The following is a 25956-nucleotide window of genomic DNA, read 5'->3' as shown; positions in this document are numbered from 1 at the left end:
GAGCGAAAGCCCCTGTCCACTTATAAGAGAACCTCTGGACTCTTTGCCCTAAAGATCTCATTTTGATATACAATATAAACAGCCAGCCTCCCGATATATAACCGCTGAGAGGCAGAGGCACCTGCCCAGCACAGAAGCGTTACAGCACAGAAGTGTTACGCGGGGTGGCTTATAGCCACTGCAACAGGCCTAGACAGCCTCCCAAAAGAACCTGGTGACATGGCCACCTAAATCCGATCAGCTAACTGGCCGTGCTTCAAAAACAGCATGGTCAGCCTCATGACAGCCCACCTGATCTAAATAGTGCATACTCACTGGGCAGTATCCCAACATATTCTGCCATGTGGGTTGAAGGGGACACAGCAGTCCACTAACTAACAAAACATGAGAAACACTTATGTAGTCACCACATTAGTGTATACTTAATGAAGGGGGGTAGCGGCTTTGTAGTAATGTTACTTCTTGTATTGCCTGGAATGCTGGCAGTGTCTAGAACAAGGCCAAATTTACACATTAATAGTGCATGCTGACAAGATGGCAAAAGTAGCATGACACAGAATTGAAAGTGTGGGAACATGGAACACCACTGGATACAAACAGTCAATACTCACTCGGATGGGCTAGGGCAGCCTCACGACACAGCCCACAGTGTCTGGGAGGTGGCATAGCAACCATGCTGATGTAGATATCTCGATGGTTTTCATCACTCATCATGTTCATCAACATGCCATTGGCAGAGGTACTGTAGGAAGACAGTAGAATTATAACACACACACAGTTAGCAGATAGGGGTTATGTTCAAAAGCAGTGCTACAAGCAATGTGAATATGGGCCACCAACCATCTCTCTTGCTCAGCAGTAGAAAGTGCCCTAAAGAAGACAGACCTCACCCTTTCCAAAGGCCTAGTGGTGTAGATATTAAAGCCTGGCTAAAAAAGCCAACTCCCTTTTGACTTTATGAACCATTCCCGTTTTAATCAGTGACACCTCGTGTACAGGGAAACAAGAAGCAAAGAGGATCTGACATTACCTTCAGACAGTTGCTTCCATAGAAATAATAAGTTGTAGTTCCAAAGTGAACCTTTCCATAAAACGCTGCCAATGGCAGCATTTCTTAAATGCACACCACACTCCCTCCATGTGATTCTCATAAAACAAATGCCGTAGAATTAACCGGTGCAGACATTTTATAAAAACATTCAAGCAAGATTCTTGGCAAAAAAAAGATTAACTCAAGATGGAGGACTAAGAAGTAGGTTGGATGAGCCATACGCAGCAGTTAAGAAGAAAGATATTTGCCCAGTCTCATTTCATACATTTCTTGAAATGCAGAGCGCAAATTATACATTACTTCATTGTCCAGGGACACGACATTGTGTAAGCCAGGAAATAGCTTATTTGTAGGTGTACGGCCCTCAGCCAAAAAAGCTATGTAGCGTGTTAGATGTAGACCACAGAGTGAATAGCTTATGGCAGAGCTATTAGTCGTATTTTCAATTACATTCCATCCATCAAGAAAGAAAGTAAGCACATCACATAAAAACAAAATGTTAAGTGAAGGAAACCAATTGCATAAAAAAACAGCAACAGGCAATGAACACAAATTTTGAACAGACTTTGATATTGAGAGTGCACCTTTCATGGATTTGTTTGTAGGGCTAGTTGGTGGTACTCGACAAGTGATGCAGCAAGTCCAGACAGTATGACTGCCCAGACAGAGTAAGGTAAAAGCAATTTAAAAAAATCAGAATGTACAACAAGAAAAAAAAAAACAACAACAACATGTCCCTATGATGTACATACAAGTGACATTGCGCATGCATATCTACAAATAGATGCAGAGGCCATTTAAAAAATGTTAAAAGAGGATTAGCGTAGGGGCTACAGAGGAGTGGGCAGAAAAGGGAAATACGACATACAAGGGAGAGCAACACAGGGAGCAGGGGTAAAGCTCATGAGCATAAAAGCAACACTTAGCATGGACGAGGCAGGGGGTTTAGGGAGAGCAGCACACAACTTGAAAAACAAGGAGTGAACAACAATGGAGCGGAGGGAAGGTGGACATTTAGGATCATTTAATTCATCCAGCTGATTTTGCATAATGTTTGGAGTCTCACTATTTTTTCAGCTCAAAATGCATCCAGTGAAAGTGTTCAACATGTTGGTCGGTTTTGCTGTTTTCATTGGTTGCAAAAAGAACAATTGATGAACAGACTGCTGATCAATGTCAAACCAAACATTCACCCCAGCACAGAGATCTGGACATAAATCCATTTTTTTTTCTCCCCATACCATTCCAGTTTAGACCCAGCCATATGCAAATCAGTTTTGACACTGTTACCCATGGGAACAGTCCAGCCCGAACTGCCAGGCCAGGTCCTAACAGGACCAGAAACAAGCATTATGGGACAGGTTTCGGGGCACCCCTCATCAGTCAGGCTGGATGGAGTCGCCACTCGTGATCCGCTAGACACGTTTGGCTGAGTGCGTCCACTCTGGAGTTCAAAGAACCAGCAAGATGCTGAACCACTAGGGCAATGCTCTGCTGCTCCAGCCAAGTCTAGAGACGCAAAGCCTATTGACACAGGGTCCACAACCCCACCCCGCCTTGCTTGTTGCAGTACCACATGGTGGTCGTGTTGTCAGTGAACACCTGAACTAGACTCCCCTTGATGGAGGCTGGACTTCCTTGCGGACTAGCGCAAGATGATCTTCCGTAAACCGATCGTGATTTGGAGACAGAGGGAGGGGTAGACTCGAAGGGGACTATCTGCAACACCTACCTGTCCGAGGTGATGTTGCGCCAGTGGTGGAAGGGATGATGTATCCTGCCACCCACTGGATGCTAATGACCCCGAAGGACTGTACTAGGAATGTTTTACAGTGGAGGAGTTTATGGTGGCTTGACTTCTGGCCTCTCGACCCGGGAGGACGAGATGAACCGCAGTCACAGCCCTTAGAGGTTGCTGAACTTGTGGAACCTGCAGGCTGGAATATAGTTGGTGCCGTTAGAAGCCTCTTCCGTAGCCACAAAAGGAGCGAAATGCAGACGCAGGCTGGGACGTAGTACTGAGGCCCAAGGATTTGGCCATAGCCCGCGAATCCTTAAAGCGCTCAAGCACCAGCGGCAGCCTTTGCTCCGGAGACACATGAGCCAACAAAAGGCATGTCCATGAGGTTTTTCTGGACATCCTCAGCAAGGCGTGGCGTCTAATGGCCACCGTTGAAGAAATTACTCTGCCCAGAGAGTCAGTCGTGTGCAAGCCACAGCGAATGGCAAACTTCTCTGCATGTCTCAAGTCTGATATTGCTTGGGAGAGAAGGATTCAGACCTCCTCCGAACCCTAGCCAGCACCTTCGCAAACATATCCCATATAGAAAGGGAATTACGGCCCAAAAGGCATGCAGTGTTCACTGACCACAATGTGAGGCAGGCGGGAGAGAACATTTTCTTCTCAAAGATCTCCAGCCATTTGGATACCCTCTCTGGAGGGGCGGAAAGGGACGCGCTACGGGAAGTGGAAGCCTGGACCACCAAGCTTTGGGAGGTGGGCATTGAGGAAAACTAGATCGCCCAGTGCTGGGCGATGGCAGCAAGCAATCATTCTATTCACAGGAGCCCCCATGCTGGGTTTGGACCAGGTGCCCAGAAGAATGTCCGTTAAGGCCTCATTATGAGGAAGCAAGGGTTCCGATGAGGAGACACCAGGCTGCAGGGCCTCCGTCAAGACATTCATTTTGACCGCCACCGTAGGAAGCTGCAAGTCCGGGACCTCCGCAGCCCTATGCACCACCATAGCAAACGACGCCTCCTCCTCCGTAGTCCGGTTAAGGGGAAACAACATGCCAGAATCTGGGTAGGTGTCCAGGCCACTGGCAACAGCCTACCCGGCTGCGGGATTTCTAAGGGATCCTGCGCCTCCTCCCAATCCTATTCCTCCAACCCTAAAACTTCAGAAAGGGACTGGTTAGATGGTATGAAGCCAAATATCTCAGTCTGTGCCAGCCCGAGTGGACGCCAGACCGGCTCCGTATCAACTGGAATGAGGATGGTAGAGGCACCACCGTGCCGAGGCGCCAGAATCCTCTGCGTCAGACGTGGCGCCAGGGAAAGTCGCTATGGAGGTGCGGGGTCCACAGATCTCCTTCACCTGGATTTGCAGGCCCAGGCTGCCCAAAATGGCGCACACGGCATAAAATTCCTTACGTTGGGCAGGGGTCGCTCCTGCCCCCAGAAAGTGAGGGAGACAGAGTCGACCCAGTTGCCCACTCCACAGGATGGGGGCCTAGAACGCAGAGGTTCATCCATCTCGCCGTGTGGCAGACGGGGCGAAGTCGAAGAATGCTTCGACTTCTTGTGGTGCCTCTTACCGGACTACTTCGACGAAGAGGACTTTGATCCCCTGGAACGATGCTCGGACCTTCCTTATGACCGAGACCGACGATGCTACCTCTGCGGTGCGTGCCAAGCCACGAGTAGTTTCAGGGACAGCTTTCTAAAATCCTTCGGTGCCATGGCCCGGCAATCGGAGCACGACTTGTTGTCGTGGTTGTGCTCCAGGCACAATAGAGACACGAGGTGGGGGCCCGTTACAGACATGGCGCGGTGACAGGCGCCACGCGGCTTGAACCCTGAAGGCTTCCTACTGGACATTCCTAACACACCAAAAGGAGTCAACAAAAGGTCAAAGGAACTCTGTCAAAAAGTGACCGGGGGTAGCTCTCTTTAATGGATCAGTGCTGGATGGCGCGGAAAGAAAAGAACGGCCATCAGCGTGTCGGAGGGGTGGTCATATTAACAACGCGGATGTCATGACAACACTTACATCATGTGGAGTCGACTAACGCCACCTACAGGCGCGCAGGGGTACTGCTAGCAAAAATCTTCCGGATCCAGCCTGATGCCTGGAAGTTCAAAGGTAAGGAATCTGCAGCCAGATGTCTAACAGATAGGGTCTCCTCTCAAACGGTTTGCTGATTTTTATGGAAAATAAGTCTGAATCAAATTCAAAAGGTAGCGGGGGTGGGGGGGGGGGGGAGGGGGGGGGGGGGAGGCAAAAAAGCCATACAAACTGACTAAGAGAACCATGAAAACTTGGCAGAAGACATCAGGTTACCAGGTGGGACCTACTGCTTGAGAAGAGTGACAGTGACCAATCATAACAACAGTGTAGACGGATTTTTAAAATTTTTTTTTTAGCAAAAGCATTTTTTTAAAGTATGTGGGGGTACAATAGGGCGTGGGGTCGGGGCAGAAGAAACCCCGGGGCGGGTGTGGGTCAAATCAAACAAAAGACAACATGGAGCTGGGGGGAGAAGGCACATGGGCAAAACCTTAGAGAGTAAAGGTGTGCAGAATATGTACAGCAGGTGGATATGCTAACGAGGTTACAGTGAACTCAGCATGTGGCTCCACAGCCTCATTCAAGGGGTGGACAGAAAGCTGCTTGGGCTCACAAAGATGCTGACCAGTGTAAGGAAAATGATACAAAAGTTGGGAGAGGGGAGCTGGTCACTAAATAAGACAGTTGAAAGGAAAGCATGGACAGAACAGACCATGAAATAGATACCCAAAATGCAATCAGTAAACAGGGGAAGCAACTATCTTTATATATATTGTACAGTGCTTTAACCCAAGAGACACTACAACATGTCCATGGTAGTGAAGCTCAATTCATATGCAGCAAGGTAGACATCTAGCACTAAAGTAAAGCTTTAATAACTGGCCCATCAGTTTACCAAGCCTAACGATAAATCATACTACTAAAGTGCCTCTTATGGATTACCATAACTAGAGTACGCTGTAGAAAACAGACTTTACTAGTGACTGAAAAAGCCATTAGAAAATGTGTTATAAACCTTATTCCAGCCTAGGTCAAGTTCATGGCCATCAAACATTTACATAATTAAATAAATCTTTGAGAAACAAAGGAGCTACGATCATAAGACATGAAAAACTAGATAATAAAAAGGTGATAAAATTGCTACTACCCCACAACAGCCCGGGGACCCCAGATCATGATGTATGTGATCAACCATTTCAAAGTCCCACCAAAAGAATTAAAAGTCAACTGGAATGCAAGGTATTCAACAAAATGTCTTACTTGAAACCAAACACTATGATTTTGGAGGAGTCGTTCGGCCACTCGCACACCGTTAAGTACAAATCGCTATAGATCTCTTCATCTTGAAAGAGACGCACCTGGCGAACCTGTGAATGGAAAAAAGAGCATTCCTGAAGAAGTTGGTAAAAAGGTACACCACAAGACAACAAATGAAACACCAGTGCCCCCATTATGGAACCTTTACACCAAATCATTGCATAAAGGAGAAGTTGTCTGAGGCACTGGATGAAAGCACACATCACAGTGTGAGAGAGGGCAAGCTCTTGAGAGCCCAAATCCTCCCTTTGGATTCAACACTTGCAAAGACATACCCCACTTTGTTGCAGACACATTCACCCTTTTCTGGAAGGCAATGTATAGATTCCGAAGGGCTCTTACCAGCTTAAGTTTGCTGTGAATGTTGAATTCCCACCAGTATAAATGGTAGATGTAAAAGGAAAAGGAAAAGTCATCATCCAGAACTTTGCTGGTGTAGGAGAGGACATAACGGCCGCACTTTGAGAATCCCAGGAAGATGTGCCTGGAAAAAAATAACATTCTGAATAAAATTCTGTACAGTACTGAAGAGCAGGAAGAACTATCAAATGCAAATAATAGGAGTGTCATTCTGCACGGATACAGGGACTTTACTGGGCATGCAGTTCCAACATTCCTACATTGCCACTACTTGCATGACTACCTGCATCTTCTTCCCATTGTTATATTTCTAAAGTAATTTTAGCTACAAGAAACTAAGATCCTGATCAGCAATGAAGTATTGCCAATATCGGTCAATGCTAGGCTCTTGAGAAGAGAGGTAAATATCTGCTCTTGCACTATACAATCAAAGAACTGTGTGGATCTCTTCACAGAATTAGAAATTACTAGCCGTCCTACAGCTGCTCCCTGTTTTTCATATTACTGGACTAAGGAAAAGTACATATGCATGTTATTCCAGCATTGTCTGTACCAAAGAACTCAATACGTAAAGGTATCTCACACAACCCTGTTCGATAACTCCAATATCCCCCAAAATATGCACATTTAAGCCTAGTATCCCACACTGGGTGTGGCAGCTTTGAATTTCGGAACTATTCAAACATTACTTATTTATTTTAGAGTTTTATATAGCGCTAACTAGACCCGAGGGTATCAGAGCGCTTTACATCATTATCACACACAAGACAAAATTACACGGTAATATGTGTAGGAAAGTGGCTCTATATGTACTGGACCAAAGTAAGGGACAGTGTGTATAGAGTCCGAGGTTTGGCAGAGGCTAAAGTTGGATAGAACTTTTCTCTCTAAAGAGGTAGCTTGGTCGAGCAGTAAGGCAGTATCAGAGGACAGTATAAAGCATTTGTTGTACACACTCAGTCAGCAAATGGTCTCACACACTCAAGAACTGAACTCTAGGCAAATTGTTTTGTATCAAAAGATATAGTTTTATTTTAGAACCAACAAGGTATCAAAATATACTCTCAGGATGAGTTACTTTAGTTAAATACTTTTCAAATAGGCAATAGACTTTTTGAATGCAATAGTTACAGGTTGTTGCAATAGGCAACCCAATTTTAAACAAAATGCAACATTGAGCTCAATGGGAATTTCTAGTTGAATGCAATTAGTTACTTTGTAGATTACTTTTCTAACCACAGGAGTGGATCCTAGATTCAGTCTCAGGACATGAGCTGTAAACAGTTAAGTAAAAGCCTTTTGGTTAAAGTAGTGATTTTTAAAGAATATTATTGTATTTTAAAAGTTGACAAACTTTTTCAGTTGAAATTACCAATGTTATCCTATGGCAGGAAATTCAACTTGAAGGTAAAGTATGTTCACATTACTTTTGTAATTCAGCACTGGACTCTTAGGTTCAGCACTGGGAAATCCATCTAAAACAGGTAAGTAATAGTGTTTTGGTAGTTGGTACGATTTTTAAATAATATTTGTAGTTTGCAAAAATCGACACTTAAAAGAAATTTCACTGAAAAATAATCAATGGTTTCCTATGGAAGAAAATTCAGGTTACTGGTAAGTATGGTTAAAATTACTTTTCAGGGTTTGTGCTGGGCTAAAAGGTGCAGCACTGAGATCTCTCCTGATACCAGGTGAGTAAATCGTAATTCGTTGTTCGGCTGATTTTAGGTGAATATTTTAAAGTTCCAAAACTCCACAATTAAAAGAATTTCCAAGTGAAACCAGTCCATGTTAGCCTATGGAAGAAAAGTGAGTTATCGGCTTTTAGGTAAGTACTCGACTGGCAGAGTTATGGTTCTGGGCATAGACTCAGGGGTCTCCCAGGGTCAGTTAGGTACAATTGGTACACCCTCAGCGGCACTGGGGTAGCCGGGTGCAGAGGTAGTTAGGCCCAATGTTATCCAATGAGAGGCAGGGGGCCTTCGGTTGGTGGCTGCTGGCTAGCAGGCCACGCAGATGTGGGAGCTGGGCTCCTGGTCACTTGCTCAGGGCAAATGGGGAAGTAGGGTAGGACAAAGACTGCACTGCCAGGGGCACTCGGGCGGCTGGGTGCCGGGTGCTTTTGAGCCATCTGGCGCTCAATGTTATTCAATGGTGAGCTTGAAAAGGGAACAAAGGCTGCAGGCTTGGGGACGGAGGATCTTTTGGAGCGACCAACACTTCGAGGGTTAAGTTGAGATCTTGGAGGGAAGGTAGGCACCCCGGAGTTGGGCACAGAAGGCCGGGGGCACCGGGTGCAGGGATGTCTTTGGACGTCAGGAAATCTTACCCTCTGGTCGTCGCGGTTGGAGGGGTCACTGGTTCCGAGTCTGCATGTGTCGTAGAGGAGGGTCCTTGGGCACTGGATTCCTGGTCAGAATCGCCAGGGGGACGTCCTCAGAATCTTTGTCCACTCTGGCACAGGCCGGGTTCGGCGGGTGCAGAGTGGGCTGGATTCGCGGATCTGGCTGGCACCAGTGGTATTGCTGTTTGAGCAGAGACACTGCTCGTGGGAGTCCCAGTCTCTAAGAGGGTCAAGGCAAGTAGGTCATCCGGGGTTCTTGAGGTTGCGGTCCACAGGAGACGTCAGGGTTTAGCAGGAGCAGGTTCAAGGATCAAAAAGCCTGTAGGGCTGGGGCCAAGTCAGTTGGTGTCCTCCTCTTGTTAGCAATTGCACGGCAGGTCTTCTTCTTGGTCTTCTTTCTCGTTTCGAAATCGGGATCCGAGGAAGGAAGGTTCAGGGTCCCCCTAAATACTACATTTAGGGGCATTACAGGTAGGGGAAGGGCAGAGACCAATAGGTCCCTGTCCTGTGTTGAGTACACCCACTATCCTGCTCGTCTCCGGTGACTCCAGTCAGGAGAAGCACTGTAGGTGAATAAAGGCCAGTACGAATGCTCCCTAAAGAGATGACAGCTGCCTTCTTGCCTTTCCCAAGGCATACTTGCATAATAGCATGCTCATTGCTTTAACTAAGATGTTTTGCAAACGCAGCTCCCTCAGAAGTCTAATCTTGCTCTACTTAATTAGTATGAACAGTCCTAATACCTTCGTCTATCTTTCCCTTTCCAAGCTATAACAGGCCAAGTATACCACAGCACCCCTCAAATGGGGACGGAGGGTGGGTCTCCACAAGCTCCAGTCAGACAAGTGTTGAGAGAATAACACCTCAACACAAGCCACTCCTCCCGCAAAGAATAAAAAGAAAAACAAAAAATGAAATCACATCCAGCAACCATAACCTTATTTCTTCCAGTAGCAGTCAGTTGAAGATCAACTACACTCACCCAGCTCTCAGGAAATCTTCATCCACAATGTTCTTGAGAGAGACACAGACTCTGGGCGGGAGCTTCCGAAAGAGTCTAGGTGAAAGCTGCCCGCTTATCTGAGAATAAAAAAAAAAAGACAGATAGTCGTGTTAAAATAATTATGCAAGAGATTATTTCACCACTGGTCTAACTGATGTAAGCTATATTAGCAAATGAGGTGATGTAAAAACTCCCTTTGATCTAGAATGCTTCACAACGGCAAATTACTTTCTCTAATTCAACTAGAAAGATCACAATACAAAAGCAGCATTACTATAGACAGGTTTGCTGTGAATAGTCCACCTACAAAGGCAGCATGTACACACTCATGCAACCATACAGTCATTTTAGATGTTTAGTTACAGATAGTTTGTTATACCTTCATCTCATGGGTACACTCAACACCTCTGAGCTGGCTCAGGTAGATTACTTCTACTTAATGCTGTTTATCCCAAATGCAATGTAAGTACTGGTCACAGTTGTTCAATTACATTTTAAACAACCTGCACAAGAAAACCATATCGCTAAAAAAACAAGTATTGGCAAAGCCAAAAAGGTCTGGCCTTTGCAATCTTGTGTGCGTTTTTTTTTCACTGCAAGCATATGACAAAACAATAAAATGGGACAAAACAACTTCTCCACAGAGTTCTGGATTTCAGAATTACTGCTTACAAAGGAGACCAAAATAAATCCCCACCTAGCCAAGCACTCAAACTGCAGGCAGCAGCACTTTCACAAACTCACTATAACACTTTATTAACAAGCATTTGCAATGCAATGGTCTCGGCATCATTAAAGGTAGAGCTATTGGCATTGCTCATGACATTTCTTTTTTTTCTTTAAATCATAAATAAATGGCATTGTCATTTACATTGCCAATACACAGCACTCTGCACCTGCACACACACTACTCTGCGCGCGCACTCACTCACTACTCTGCGCGCGCACTCACTACTCTGCGCGCGCGCGCACTCACTACTCTGCGCGCGCGCGCACTCACTACTCTGCGCGCGCGCGCACTCACTACTCTGCGCGCGCGCGCACTCACTACTCTGCGCGCGCGCGCACTCACTACTCTGCGCGCGCACTCACTACTCTGCGCGCGCGCGCACTCACTACTCTGCGCGCGCGCACTCACTACTCTGCGCGCGCGCGCACTCACTACTCTGCGCGCGCGCGCACTCACTACTCTGCGCGCGCGCGCACTCACTACTCTGCGCGCGCCTGCACTCACTACTCTGCACTCACTACTCTGCACTCACTACTCTGCACTCACTACTCTGCACTCACTACTCTGCACTCACTACTCTGCACTCACTACTCTGCACTCACTACTCTGCACTCACTACTCTGCACTCACTACTCTGCACTCACTACTCTGCACTCACTACTCTGCACTCACTACTCTGCACTCACTACTCTGCACTCACTACTCTGCACTCACTACTCTGCACTCACTACTCTGCACTCACTACTCTGCACTCACTACTCTGCACTCACTACTCTGCACTCACTACTCTGCACTCACTACTCTGCACTCACTACTCTGCACTCACTACTCTGCACTCACTACTCTGCACTCACTACTCTGCACTCACTACTCTGCACTCACTACTCTGCACTCACTACTCTGCACTCACTACTCTGCACTCACTACTCTGCACTCACTACTCTGCACTCACTACTCTGCACTCACTACTCTGCACTCACTACTCTGCACTCACTACTCTGCACTCACTACTCTGCACTCACTACTCTGCACTCACTACTCTGCACTCACTACTCTGCACTCACTACTCTGCACTCACTACTCTGCACTCACTACTCTGCACTCACTACTCTGCACTCACTACTCTGCACTCACTACTCTGCACTCACTACTCTGCACTCACTACTCTGCACTCACTACTCTGCACTCACTACTCTGCACTCACTACTCTGCACTCACTACTCTGCACTCACTACTCTGCACTCACTACTCTGCACTCACTACTCTGCACTCACTACTCTGCACTCACTACTCTGCACTCACTACTCTGCACTCACTACTCTGCACTCACTACTCTGCACTCACTACTCTGCACTCACTACTCTGCACTCACTACTCTGCACTCACTACTCTGCACTCACTACTCTGCACTCACAAGAACTTACAAAAGAACAAAGTGAGACAAAAATAGCAGCTTGTGTTTTTGCAGTGCTGGAGACAGCCGTGCTTCAGCTTGTAAAATAAGTACTTAAAGCAACAACAACAAATCTATACCAGTGCTGCATGCGGTGACTTCCTGAACATCTCAAAACCAGCGTTCATTGTGTAGCAATTCGAGAACGCGCTTTGAAGGCGAACAATTTTCAAGGACGAACATTAAAGATATTTTACCCTTAGACTGTAAGTTTACAGTTTTCTCGAAAATTGAAGCAAGCATCAAACCTTGAAGGACTTGATCGAGCATGGTTGGGGAAAAACATCTTGACCAACCACCTGTGTAGCTGCCCACGTGTGAATCGAGCAGCGGATGCCGTTTCTTCGGGCATGATTCACACAAGTAAATAAATATGCAGCTCAAGTGTGTGATGAGGTCACTGGATGGGCACGTGCAGAAAGAACCGAGGGTGTAGTCGTGAACACTGCCAAAACAGCTTTCAGACAAGGGCTTCAAGAGAGGTTTAGTGCACTAAAGTTTGGCGCGCATTCCAACAAGCACTGGTGAAGCCAAAAGGTGTTGCCTTTTAATCAGATTGTCAAGTTATTTACTTTGCAAATGCTTGCTAGCAAAGAATTGTGTAAAAAATAAAAAAAAAAACTGTTCAAAATACTGGAGGAATAGGAAATGCATATCTTATGGTAATTCGAAAATGTATAGTGAATTCACTATTTTCAGTATTTGATTTTTTTGGGTGCTTTATTTTGCAAATACTTCTTGCTCAAGAAACTCTGAACATCATTTAAAAAGAAAAGGGAACAGCCATAATTTAAAGGAGAACACTGCGAAAAGCCTAATTTACTTTCCACCACGCTCAGAAGTAAAATAAATGTTCCAACTTTTCGGTCTTAGCAGTAGCCCAGGGTGCAGATCAATCAGCCTGCAGAAGAGACAGCACCTTCTGTTCCAAACACCAGTTAAGTGAAGGCATCGGCTAGCCACTCCCCCAGCGCCTTAAAAGCCTTTATGTGTCAAGGCCTGAGCTTTCATGCTATATGTGGAATGTAGGAGATACAACAAAAACAACACTTAAAGTCTGCCCTTTAGCCATACCCGGGAAAAATATATATGTTGCTGTGTGTTTACAGACAAGCTGGGAGGGATGGAGAAGAACAGAGTCCTGGGGTAAGTATCCGAGTGGGAAAGCAGCACGAGGGTTAGGGCAAAAAACGTGCTCTTGGGGAGTAACGAATTAAAAAGGAAATATTCGTTCCCTGAATGCAAGCAGTGGAAGGCTACATATTGCCCTTACCTCAGGGGGTGTGCCAGGGTGAACCGCCGCTGCACCTGGCTGCTCCGATTCAACAGCAGCTTCCGAAACAGCAGAGGCGAGTTGCGGGGCGAGTTCAGCGGCGAGTTGCGGGGCGAGTGGCGGGGGGAGTTGAGGGGAGAGTGGCGGGGGGAGCTGAGCGGGGAGGTCCGCAGAGAGATCCGCGGTGACATGACCAGCGCCACCGGGGTCGGGACCTTCTTGGAATTCAGCATCTTTGGCGTCCGGGGGCCACAAATCCTCTCGAGAGTCAAAAGCCACCAATTGGGGGGCGCCCGCTCCACAGCCAGGTGAGGTAACTCACACTGCCCCCGGAATTCCGCCGCGGCCGCACCGGAAGTCAGGCAAGGTCGCCCATGACGGGGGCGGAGCCGCGACCGGAAGAGGAGGCAGGCGGAGGAAATGCGTGGAGCGGCCCGGGGCTCCTGCGAGCGTGGAGAGCCCCGGGGCCGACAACAGGATGTTGCACACGTGTTGCGGGCTTCCTTGACCAAGAGGGAGTCCCGGGAAAGGAGCCGCAGCGTCAACTCTCCCTGCCGGTGCGGAGAGCGGAGTCCCCCAGATCGCCACAGTAAGTTAAAGGGGAGAGGAGGGGGGGGGGCGGTGCGCGCGCGTGTGTGTGTGTATGTGTGTGTGTGTGTGTGTGTGTGTGTGTGTGTGTGAGTGGGGGGGTTCTGTATGTATGTGCGTGCGTGAGCGCTTCTGTTTCTATGTATGCGCATGCGTGTGTTGTGTGGGAGCCTCGCGCAGCGCTCGTACTAATGCGCGTGCCAGTTTAGATTCGCCTGCGCGCGGCCAGGAGTGTCTCCTGGGAAGCACGCTCGGTGACATAAGATCTCGGCGGAGACGCGCTTCCGCGCGTCTTTAGCCGAGACCTAAAAAACGTGAAAAAGGGCTGCAGGCGAAATAAATAGCCATTATTTAAAGTTTATATAAACAAATAAAATAAAAAAAGACTTTTTGAACCAGCTTTGCAACTAAAGAAAAAGGAATTATTTTTAGACAAATGTGAACTTGCACAGGCTTTGTGCAGTCACTCACAGTGAAGGGAGCCACTGGGTAAAAGTAGGCTGACCCACTGCTTCATACTATGTAGCTGTGGCCACTGCCCTCCATCCACATATACCCCAATTTAGAAAACCCAAGTAGGTCCCATTTGTTAAACCCTTCCAATGTCCCCACCTCCTTCAGTGGTTTATTATCCCATAGCGGAGTTTTTTTAGTATCCATTCCGCAGGGTTCTCCAAAGTCGGTCCTGGAGGGCCGGATCCATTCCAGATTTTTACCATATCCCCATTTAGATAAATAGAGTTATCTTAAAAATCTGGCATGGATCCGGCCCTCCAGGACCGACTTTGGAGAACCATGATCCAAAGTATGCAGCCGCCTCTATGCAGACTGATACTACAGTTTGAGTATGAACTGTTAAGAACCCATGTCATCTATTTTTGTACAGATGTGCAGGTTATTCTCTACTACCCATTATGTATCTAGTCACCCTGACCTTAGTTTCCTCCTGTACTGCATATACTCATGTATGTCGCCAGTTATGTGGCCCAGTGATACTTCTTGATGTCTGGTAAAGCTATACCCCCATTATGGACTTTTTGTCAATTTGTGTAGGACTGTGCAGGGAGGGACATCATCCCATAGTAAAAATCTTAATTCAGCCTCCAATTTTTTAAAGAAGTCCGCTGGTATGTGAAATGGGAAATTCTGGAGGCATAGAGTAATCTTGACAGGGCCATCATTTTAAACATGGCTGCTCTACCAAACACTGGTAATGCCTGCCAAAATCTTACATCCCTTTAGAATTTATCTAGCAAAAAGTAGAGATCTCGCTCAAGGAACACATCTTGATTTCTGGTTACACAGATATCTGAATCCTTCCCTGGCAATCGGCATCCTACAATCTGGTGGTAACTTGGGTGTGCTATGTAGAAAAAGACAGTGTAGCTAAACTCTAAGGGCGTAAATATTCCCTGAATCAAAATCCAAACAAAATAATAGACCCTCTAGAGCAATCAAATAAGTGTGTGCTGAAACGAAAATTTATACAAAAATCCTTTAATTTATTTATATTTTGTTTTTAGTATATTTTGTTTGTTATTTATATCCTTTAAGCAAAATTCATTTACTTTTTTGATTCATTGTTCACATTTAAAAAGAATCTTGAGGTGTATTACATGATATCAAAAACATAAGCATACAGTTGATTATTTACAATCAAAGATGTATAGAATTAATAAGTGAGAACAGACAAATTTACATAAACATAAATACATATACACATTAACCCAGTGATATACGAAATATTCAGTTGTTGGTATAATTGATGAAGGCAATGCGGTTGAGTGGAACTACGCGCGTTTCGGCCTGAGGCCTTCGTCAGGTGACCGTCATTCGTATATTACACATAAATAAAAAAAGTGATATAACCTAAACAGAAAAAACAAGAACAAAGACATATATAAATATATCTACAGCTCAGACACACATCTTCATTACAGCTATTTACAAATCAGTTTACATTTCTATATTTTTCGGGTCTATTGCAGTTGCTGTAACAACATATATACACTTTTGGCTTTTTGTGCAACCACCAAATTACAGTTAACGCCAGACCATCTAATTTTTATGCTTTCCAGATACATAAGTACATATTTGTTGATTCTTATACCATATTAACTAAACTCAAGGTCACTTAAAGTGTATCTATTTAACTAACAGTTCTAGTTTTGATAGTTTTTTTTGGGGATAGGTTCTGTTACCAGCAGTTCCACATTAGGCACTAGAATTTCATGGAGAGAAAAAAGAGTCCAAAAGATAGATATAGACATAGATACAGAGAAAAAAGCCTTATACATTCAACACAGAGATAACTTAGCTGATGAGATAAAAGAAGGGGATTAGGGGTGTAGGTGAGGTAGATTAAAGACCACTTCTACTTACACAACAAGGGACAGGTTGACGTATCAACACTTTTGCTTCTTATGGTGACACATTTAATATCATTTGTCCACTGTTAGATATTCTGAAAAATAGACATGTACCCATTTTAGTCGATATCTGACTGTGTATTTTTTGTTATAGTATTACCTATTCTATAAGAATACCTTATTTACTCCTGCCACAGGGCTTTCTATCCACCAAATCACATTTTGGTTATGGTGAATCTGATTGGTTGAAGAGTAAAGCGAATCTTTGGGATCCTTAATCCTGAAAACTGGTTCTAAGTTTAGGCGAGAACAAGAAAAATTACTATTTGAAATTCTGTTCATGCGATGTTAGTTTTTTACTAGGTCCATATTTGATTATATGTTATTCATGCCACAAGACTCATTTATCTATTGGGGCAGAGCAATGTGCAGTTGAATACAGATTTTATATCAAAGAAAAATCCTAACATCTTAATATGTCCTAATACTAACTTGATTTGTTTGCACACTTTGCAGTATTAGTCTCTTAACCACACTTTTATTGAGGAATTAAAGCCTACCTTAGATATCTGATATTTGTGAAGTATTGTTTTCACAAGGCAAACCGCCGAAGAGGTACAAGATTTTAAGTCACTTTCTTTGTAGTTAATCTGAATATAAAGAGATATAAAAAAAAAAAAGGACAACTCTATTGTACTATATAAAGTACCACTATATAGTGCTTCTCATATCGTGCCTCTTAGTATCATTACCTTGATCTAGTAGCGCTGTCAGCTGCACAGGCTGGGGGTATTTACCACTATTGAAGGGAATAGAGAATGGAAGCAGTATTAAAATCGGCATACCCATGTTAAGTCTAGCTTTTCTAAATAGAGCCTCTAAATCGACCGACACGATATTACTTGCGAGTTGAGAACGTACCTTTGTATAATGGTGCTCGAGCGTTCTAACGGGGGTTCTGTTTAAGATGATGCTTCCGAAGTCCGCGATCTAAACGGACTGAGCGAATCCGGGCTTTTTATTTGAAAAAACACGCGTTCGTTTACTAGTATTGCGTAGCTTACAGCTGTAGCCAATTTCCCCGGGCGCAGCTCGATGACGATGAACGAACGGGACACGGATCCCAATAGCTTGCATAGAGATCAAAAGCAGACTAGTGCAGAGTTTAAAATACTATAGTTAAGGCTTTTAAGTTGCTGGAAAAAAGACTATAGCTTGCTCTGGCTCAGTCTCACAAAGCCGAAAACACTATGAAAATCGATATGTATATATCGTTTAAAGATATTGTATTTTAGCTGGTAAAGTTAATAGGCAAGAATCGGTTTTTATTTGTGGACAATTTGCATTTATAGTTAGATGGTATATGATGTTTAAATAATGGCACATTTTCTCTATTTAACAGTTCTCTACAAAATTAAAGTCAGGTACATTCTTTGTTTTAAAATATGTACATACTCCCATTTAGAGACCTCACATATTAATTAACATAATTGTTAAGTGAGGATGTGTTTATATTCAGACTGTATTGGATGTTTGTAACTTGGGTGTGTCCCTTGTTATAGTTGGGATTTTCCACAATTGATGCTGTACCCAGAGTATTCATAGAAAAATTGCGCCTTGAGGTATTATTTTATCTTATTGAATCTTTTTCACATGTCATATCTATGTACCATAACTCCAAAGAACATCAGAAAACGTGGTATTTCAATTCAGAACTTTTATATCATATCTGAAATCAATATATTTATTTAGGTTCTTCATAAGTAAGGCAACACAAAAACACTACTACATTCAGTAAATTCCCAGTAGTGTGTTACACCGTTGGTATAATATGTACAAACCATATATACACATAGAATGCTACTGAAAATACAGTCAGCTCAGTCCATCACTCTCTTTTTTACAAATCCTGTTGTTGGTGATTCCTAACCCAAAACGGTGCCTGGGCGTCAAGAGTATTAGCAAAATTCCGGAAAATCTGTTCTATCAGTGATCGCATCAATTCAGGTTCCGTGAATCATATGCATATAAGGACATTGTTCCTCCAATGCCTCATCCCAATTGAAACGGTTAATAAGTGGATCCTGTCGGAGCCAGGGTCCCAGCAACAAAGTAAACATCATGGGTGACACTGGGCAGCCCGTTCCAGTTATGCTCCTACGTTCAGATACATTGGATTTCGCACCATTAACCTTCACCCTAGCTATTGGTTGATGGTAAAGGAGCTCTATCCATCACCTGTATTGGGGGCCAAAGGCAAATTTATTCTGGATCACAAACACGCAAGACTTCTCAAGAGAGTTGAAATGCCATTGTGGCATCTAGTGACATCACTAGTGTTTGAGGTCCGAGCAGATACCGGAGCGGAGGCCACTTTGATATATGGAAATCCCAGCAAATGTAAAGGACAGTATTTCACAATTACAGGCTTGAGTGGTAAAGAGACACCAGCAGTGCAGACTAAGGTCCACATGAAAATAGGAAGAATACCAAAAAGAGAATACACTGTATTGATCGTGCCCCTTTCTGAATATATTTTTGGAATTGATATTTTTAAGGGAATGACTATTTGGAAGACGGGCACTATCTATTTGGATCAAAGTAGTACATTTCAGTTGGCGTAATAAGGGTGGGTCACTTGAAGATTCCTCCAGTGAAGGTGCCCCAGGCTACAAAGGTAATTCATTTAAAACAGTACAGAATCCCAGGTGGGAATGAAGAGATCAGTGCAACCATACAGGACTTGATGGAGGCAGGGGTGTTGACCCCAATCACTACTGCTCGGAATAATCCCGTCTGTCCTGTGCGCAAAAGTGACAATTCCTTGCGCATGACAGTTGATTATCACAAATTGAATAAGCACACACCTGCTTTGACTTCTGCTGTCCCAGACACTTACTTTAATTGAGAAAAAAACAGAAGCACCCTGGGACTTGGTATGTGACAGTTGAAATTGCCAATGCTTTCTTTTCGATACCAATTGCACTGAATGTCAAGAGCAGTTCAGTTTCTCATGGAATGGTAGACAAAGACATTTAAAAATTTGCCTCAATGGTACTTGCATAGTCCCAGGACCTGTCACCGGCTGGTGGCAGAGCATTTAGATGAGGTGTTAGATAATCATGGAGTACAGCTTTGTAATAACATTGATAATGTGATGATACAGGGAGAGACACACAAACAAGTGCAAAGTCAGTTAGAAAGGATTGTGGAACATTTGCAGAGCATGAGATGGGAAATAAATCCTGCCAAATTACAAGGACCCTCTCCGAGTATGAAGTTTTTGGTTATTCAGTGGCATCAGGGACACAGAGGTGGTGCCCCAAGTGAAACAAAAGATCAGAGAATTTGCAGTGCAACGAAACAGAAAGGATGCTCAGAGGTTCATTGGTTTGTTTGGTTTTGGAAACTGCATATTCCTCACTGGAGTCAGATTTTGGCCACTTTGTACAAAGTTAAGCAAAAGAAAAATGCATTTGATTAGGGTGAGCAGCAGCAAACTGCATTTGAACTAGTAAAAGAGGCTATACAGCACGCTTTGGATTTATGGCCAGTACGAGAGGGAGATGTTGAACTGAATGCAAAAGCGCAAGGATCGCACGCTAGTTGGAGCTTGTGGCAGAAGCAGGGAAGAACGAAAGTACCTTTAGGGTTCTGGACAAAGAAACTGCCAGATGCTGGAGAGCGGTACACTCATTTTGAAAAACAGTTACTTGCATGCTATTGGGTTCTAGTGGATACTGAGCAACTGACCCTAGCATATGATGTGATTTTGAATAATGCCGTGGTGAGGAGTTCCCCCAAAACTCATAGCATAGGACATGCGCAGGAAGCTAGCATAATCAAATGGAAGTGGTATATACAGGATAGGGCCCGAGTAGGTCCCACAGGCACCGCGGTGTTGCAAGAGCAGGTGGCGCAGGAGCCAAAGGAACACAGAGGTGTTGTATGATGTACCTGAAATACAGGAGTCTCCTGTAAAGTGGGGTAAGCCATTTGGCGAATTTTCCGTGAAGGACAAGAAGCATGTGTAGTTTACGGATGGTGCAGCCAGGTATGTAGGAGCTAAGAGGCACTGGAAGACGGTGTCATACAATCCTGTGACCCAGAAATTGTTGACCACTACTGGAGAAGGAAAGAGTAGTCAGTTCGCAGAACTATACGCAGTGTATCAAGCTTTAAAACAAGAATTGCCAGGAACATGTCATAATTACACAGATTCATGGTCAATTGCCAATGGGTTAGCAACTTGGCTTCCCACATGGCATGCTCATAATTGGATGATAAATGCAAAAGAGGTGTGTGGCAAGGAATTATGGAAAGAGATTTGGAACTGGTTGACACAAAGTACAGTTACTGTGTATCATGTAGATGCTCATTGCTCCACCGACTAACTTGACCACTACATTAATTCCCTCACAGATGAAAAAGCTAAGATTTCAGAGGCCGACGTGGCAACGCAGGATTCGGAGCTGGTTGGGATTGCGAAGTGGGCACATCAGAAGTGTGGACACTTTGGAGAGCAGATTACTAGGCAGGTGGGCAGAGAATAGAGGGATACACATTCCCTAGATTTGAATAAAAGTTATTTTGCAGGGTCCTGTTGTGGAAATCGCAGATAATCTGTTAGCATAAGATGAAACCATCTTGTTTGTGGCATCCTTTTTGTCAGCAATGTAATTCTTCTATCCTCTGCTGCTCGTCTTTATCCCCGCCTGTGCTGCCTATTTTAGTTAACTTCCTGACTCAGCTAAAAGCAATATACATGCTAAAGAGTTTGTAGCCGCCAGAACACCTGGTCTCAGACTCAACTGTCAATTTCTTAGTGCTGCCATAAGCACTCCTGCTCCCCCTCTGCTGACTAAGTGATTTCCCATTTGCCCAGGTTTGTTGGCAGTTGTTCCTGTGTAGGCCTGAACCTTCTATTTGTAACTACATGCTTATCAGTGCAGAAAACTCAGTATAAAAGAACCATGGTCTGTGTATTCAAGCCACTACCTCCTGGAACACCTGAGAGAGTTCTATGGACTTGGTTTCACTCATGAGTGAATAAACTTGTTTTTTTGAATTTCAGCTTCAGTGTCAATCTCTATTTTGTTGATCTAAGGACCCATGGACAAAGAGATGGGTGAACCCTGCACCGGTTTGCCCCTAAAAAGGCACATTTCCACAGTGTTTGTCAGCATGCCCAACATAGATCAGTCCCACAGATAGTAAGAGGTCAGCTAGGAAGAGGAAAATTACAAGCACGGATTTGTCAGATCGATTATATTGGGCCCCTGCCACTTAGTTGAGGATGTCAATATGTGTGCATGGCTGTGGACACATACTTTGAATATTTGATCACGTTTCCATGTAAACGTGCTACTCAGGTGAATACATTAAAAACATTAGACTTGCTGATTTTGTATTATGGAATTCCATTACAGTTTTAAAGTGACAATGGGTCTCATTTCAAAGGCAGATTGGTGCAGGAATATTGTGTGCAACACAATATTGAGTGGACTTTTCACATCCCATATTACCCACAGGCAGCGGGTTTGATTGAGTGCATGAATGGATTGTTAAAAGATTAATTGAGAAGGTTGTCTGATGGCTCTTTGAAAAACTGGAGAGATTGTTTGAGTTAAGCCTTGCTAATTTTGAATAATAGACCTTTAGCAAATGCAGAAACACCTTTAATGCGAATGTTAACTCCAGCTTTGCAGAGTCAGCCTCATGTGGCCACTAATACCATTCTTTATTGGGAGACAGTTCCAGGAGCTTTGGCTCCATACAGAGCGACACTGGAGGCTGCGGATCTTAACCTGCATGCTTTGAAACTGTACAGACTGAAACCAAGAGACATTGCTCTCATTGAGACAGGAGTGGGAATTCAGATATCCCCCAGAGCCCTTTGGTTTAATTGCCCCTCAATCTGGATTGGCTCTAAATGGAATCCAAGTGCTGGGAGGAGTCATTGATGCAGATTATCAAGGGGAAATCAAAGTCATCCTACTTAATAGTGGAGATGCTGATTTGATGCTACAATCTGGAGACAGAGTTGCTCAAATGGTGATCATGTCAGTGTACGGAGGGGTAATTAAGAAGGGGCCTACCCCAGCCCTCTTCACCGTACGTGGGAAGGAGGGTTTGGCTCAATTGATAAAAATAGTGAAGCCAAAGTGTGGGTAGAGTCTCCAAATAGACCCCCCCGAACAGGCAGAAATCATTGCAACAGGAAAGGACAATATCCTATTAATAATAAAGCCAGGGCAGGAGAAATGGGAGCATGTGCCAGCTGACAAATGTTATTTGCAAAAATGAGTAATATCTGTTTTGTGTCTGTTCTTTTAGATCGCAGTATGGCGTGTATGTGCTCTGCTTGCGTTCGCTGGACTCCTTTTGGTCGTGTGCGGGTGGGGAATGGGGGGGTACGAGGAGCCCCTTACCCCGAAGAGACCAGCCGACCGCGCAGACTGACAGCGATGCTGACTCAATGTGATGATGTTTGGTGGTACCTAGCACAGACTGTTCTCTACAGATCATATTTCTGCAGGTCAAATATGAAAAGTACTTTTGATATCGTTTCCACATGCCTCGTAACCGTGCCTACCCCGGTTAATGTGCTTCTGCAAACATTTAATGTCACGAATGCAGACGGGGCAGTAGAGGAACATGATGTGAGATCTCATCTATCACTTTATGAATTGTGTACGGAAACTACTGATAATGATTGGAAAAACATGACTAAAGTAATCATGTTTAACCTCACTGAAGGCGACATTTGTTACAATTTAACTTGCGACCCAAGTTTCATCTGTAAATGTGCTCAGATTCGTCTTGACAGAAATACATCCACTATGTCTTGGCAGGAAAAAGTTCTGTCAACATAAACACAACAGTTGCAGAAAAAATGGAGTGGTGCACTACCCAGATATCCAAAAGTTAATAATGAAGCTTAATCAAATCCTTCGTAGGAAAAAGTCTTTATTCATATAAATCCAATGTAAAACAGCCAACGTGTTTCATTCTGGAAAGAACTGTCAGGGCAAATTATTATATTGGATGAATATCCCACTGTGTGATAATTTTCAGAAGTTGAAGGAGTAAGATTTCCTTTATTTGAAATATCGATATAGAGGCCACCATGATAAGGGCCAGACCAAAGCACTGAACGCTATGGGTCGCGAACCTGAGCACCGGATACTAAGACAACAATGTTTGTGCAAATGTGCAAAACACCATGCTGTGCAAAAGATATCTGCTGCCAGTCATTTCAGGCATGTCAAGTTGCCTGTAGGGTGGCTATTCTCATGTGGGAACGTGACTTATAAGTAGATTCTAGTGAATATTACAGGTGGACTGTGTGCCTTTACTAGGTTAAGTCTCATGATGTTCCCGTTAGATCCATCATCTCATGCTCGAAATGTGAGAGAAGCTGTTCAGCTTGATGAACATTGTAATTCTGAAGTGCATTTATTATCCAAGTCTTTATATATTAGTTTGGCTGCTTCAATAGTAGGTATTCCAGGCCTACCAATTTATAATTCTAGAGCCGTTAGCGAATTGGCATGTCTTACAGTGAAAAATATTAATCATACATCGATTGCCTTAATATAATTTGGTTTCAATGTGCAGGTGCATGAAAAGCAATATTGCAGAACAGAGCAACGATTGATTATTTACTCTTGAAACATGATCATGGATGTTCAGACTTTGAGGGAATGTGTTGCTTCAATCTTTCAGATCATTCTAAGCCATTTTAGTCCCACATTGATGCTTTACACAAGTTAGCTAAAGATGTCAAGCAGGATCTGGAAAAGGGATGGTGGAATTGGTTGTTTGGGTGGTTGCCAGATTGTGGTAAACTTCGCTCTGTTCTAGGTGGTATAGCATTAGCGATATGTATTTTAATATCTTTATGTTGCTGCATTCAGTGTGTGCGTAATCTCTTATCTATGCTTCGCCTCCAGGTAGCTGATTTTAGGCCATTATGTTATAGTAGTCATTGGTCAAGGGAGGGACCATTTTGCTTCCATGTTATGTTCTTTCATGTTTCCACTGTATTGTACTTGTGCTTTCATATGTGTTATTGCTTAAATGCAGTATTCTGCTTGTAGTTATTTCTTTAGTTGGCGGTTCAATTTCTTGATATGTGTTGATGGTGATAGTCAATGGTCATGGGATGGAATGTAGTAAAAGAGGCATTGTTGTGGCTCAGCACCCCATGATGACTGTCGACTACCACCATCTTAATCTGACTTTAGTGTGTTATTTTATGTTAGCCTTAATGTAGGACAGACCTGTCACAGTGGGAGCAGTCACGGAGTAGAACAGTACATTTTATTATGAGTTCTTACTATATGCTTTGACATGGCCTCATGTCATCTTGCTTTCTAACTCTACCTTGCTTTGAGCTGCTCTGTGTGCATGACAGCATTTGCATAACTGACTCCATTTTCATAACGGACGCCATGTTCTGTGCTTGTCCGTAGCTGCAAAGTGGGGAGGGAATGTTTTTCCCTCTTCACTTATTTTTCGCTCTTCACCGACCAGAATGAACTGGATATTATCTGTGGAATGCACAACTCTGCCTCAAAGTCAAAATACAGAGGCTTGGCCAGTCACTGTCTTGGCCTTGAAGCAAACTGGTTCCAGCCAGCTCGGTTTTTTCCAATGAGAAAGGGGCAGGGTTTTTCTAGAAGTCCGAACTCCTTCCTGGGCTGTTGAAACAGACTTCCCACAGCTAGAGTTGGCAAGGATGTTGCAGAATCAGTTGGTGAGGTGTTCCTAACCACACTCTTTCTCTCTCTTGTATATATTTTCTATTCTTTGCTACCTGTGTACATATTGCATTCTATTTCAATTGTTTATTTTAATTACTTACTTGATACATGGGAGTCTGCCGTGATTGATATATTCGGCCTGCCTTTCTAAAATATTACATTAATAAACGTGTATGTGTTATTTTACCTACATTTGGGTGTGTTTTCTTACCCCACCTTAAGGAAGTGCTGAGACTTGCCTTTTGGGTGTGTTGGGATAGGTAGGGTGTGTTCGAGAGGGGGGTTAAGGGGGGCTCGCTGCAATCAGTTAAACATCTGACAACAGCTAACAGAAAACACTTTGGAGTCGGGTTCCGGTGAAAAAGGGCGCCCTGGAAAAGTGTTACATTTTACAACTAATGCCCCTGCCCCTTTGCAAGTGAAAATAATGTTTCCAGTGTTTGCGGACACGCTGCTGTTCTTCATTATTTGCGTCCGTGAAAAGTTTTTCATTTCTGTATGCTGCGGGAGCTGTGGGGGCCTTAGTTACGCCCCTGAGCCCAGTGTATTGTTGTTACTCATTGCGAACAAGGCCTAAAGGCAGGTGGAGATGCATATGATTTCCTACCTACAGGAGAGTGTGTAGCCACGGGTGCGCGGATGAGCATGTGTTCACTTGTTTATGTTCACTGGATTTTACTTGGCACAAGCTTTGCCTCCCAGGGCAGCAGATAGTTTTATAAACATTCAGAAGGGCACATCCTATTCACGTTACAAAATCATAATGAAAACGTGGTCTAATGTGCCCATTGCCTCTAGTTATTCGCCTTCAGTTGAATTTCTTTCCCAATAACTACATTTTTCCCACTAACAATTTAGCCACAATGTAGATACTGTTAGGTTACTAATTTACCCAACGCGAACGTGA

General features: G+C 44.1%; 1 protein-coding gene across 1 annotated transcript in view; it reads right to left on the bottom strand.

Moving 5' to 3' along the window:
* Nucleotides 1-25956, bottom strand: part of DCAF15 (DDB1 and CUL4 associated factor 15) — a 237310-nt gene that overhangs the window by 149206 nt on the left and 62148 nt on the right. Inside the window, exons 2-5 of the mRNA XM_086963642.1 lie at nt 9848-9945; nt 6504-6645; nt 6105-6211; nt 612-742 (exon numbers count right to left, since the gene is read on the bottom strand). Of these exons, the coding sequence (XP_086819768.1) occupies nt 612-742; nt 6105-6211; nt 6504-6645; nt 9848-9945 (478 nt within the window). The remainder of the gene's footprint in view (nt 1-611; nt 743-6104; nt 6212-6503; nt 6646-9847; nt 9946-25956) is intronic.

This window comes from Lissotriton vulgaris, chromosome 1_1, assembly GCF_964263255.1.
Source record: "Lissotriton vulgaris chromosome 1_1, aLisVul1.2, whole genome shotgun sequence".
NCBI classification, from domain to species: Eukaryota; Metazoa; Chordata; class Amphibia; order Caudata; family Salamandridae; genus Lissotriton; species Lissotriton vulgaris.
This window is presented reverse-complemented; position numbering and strand designations above follow the sequence as displayed.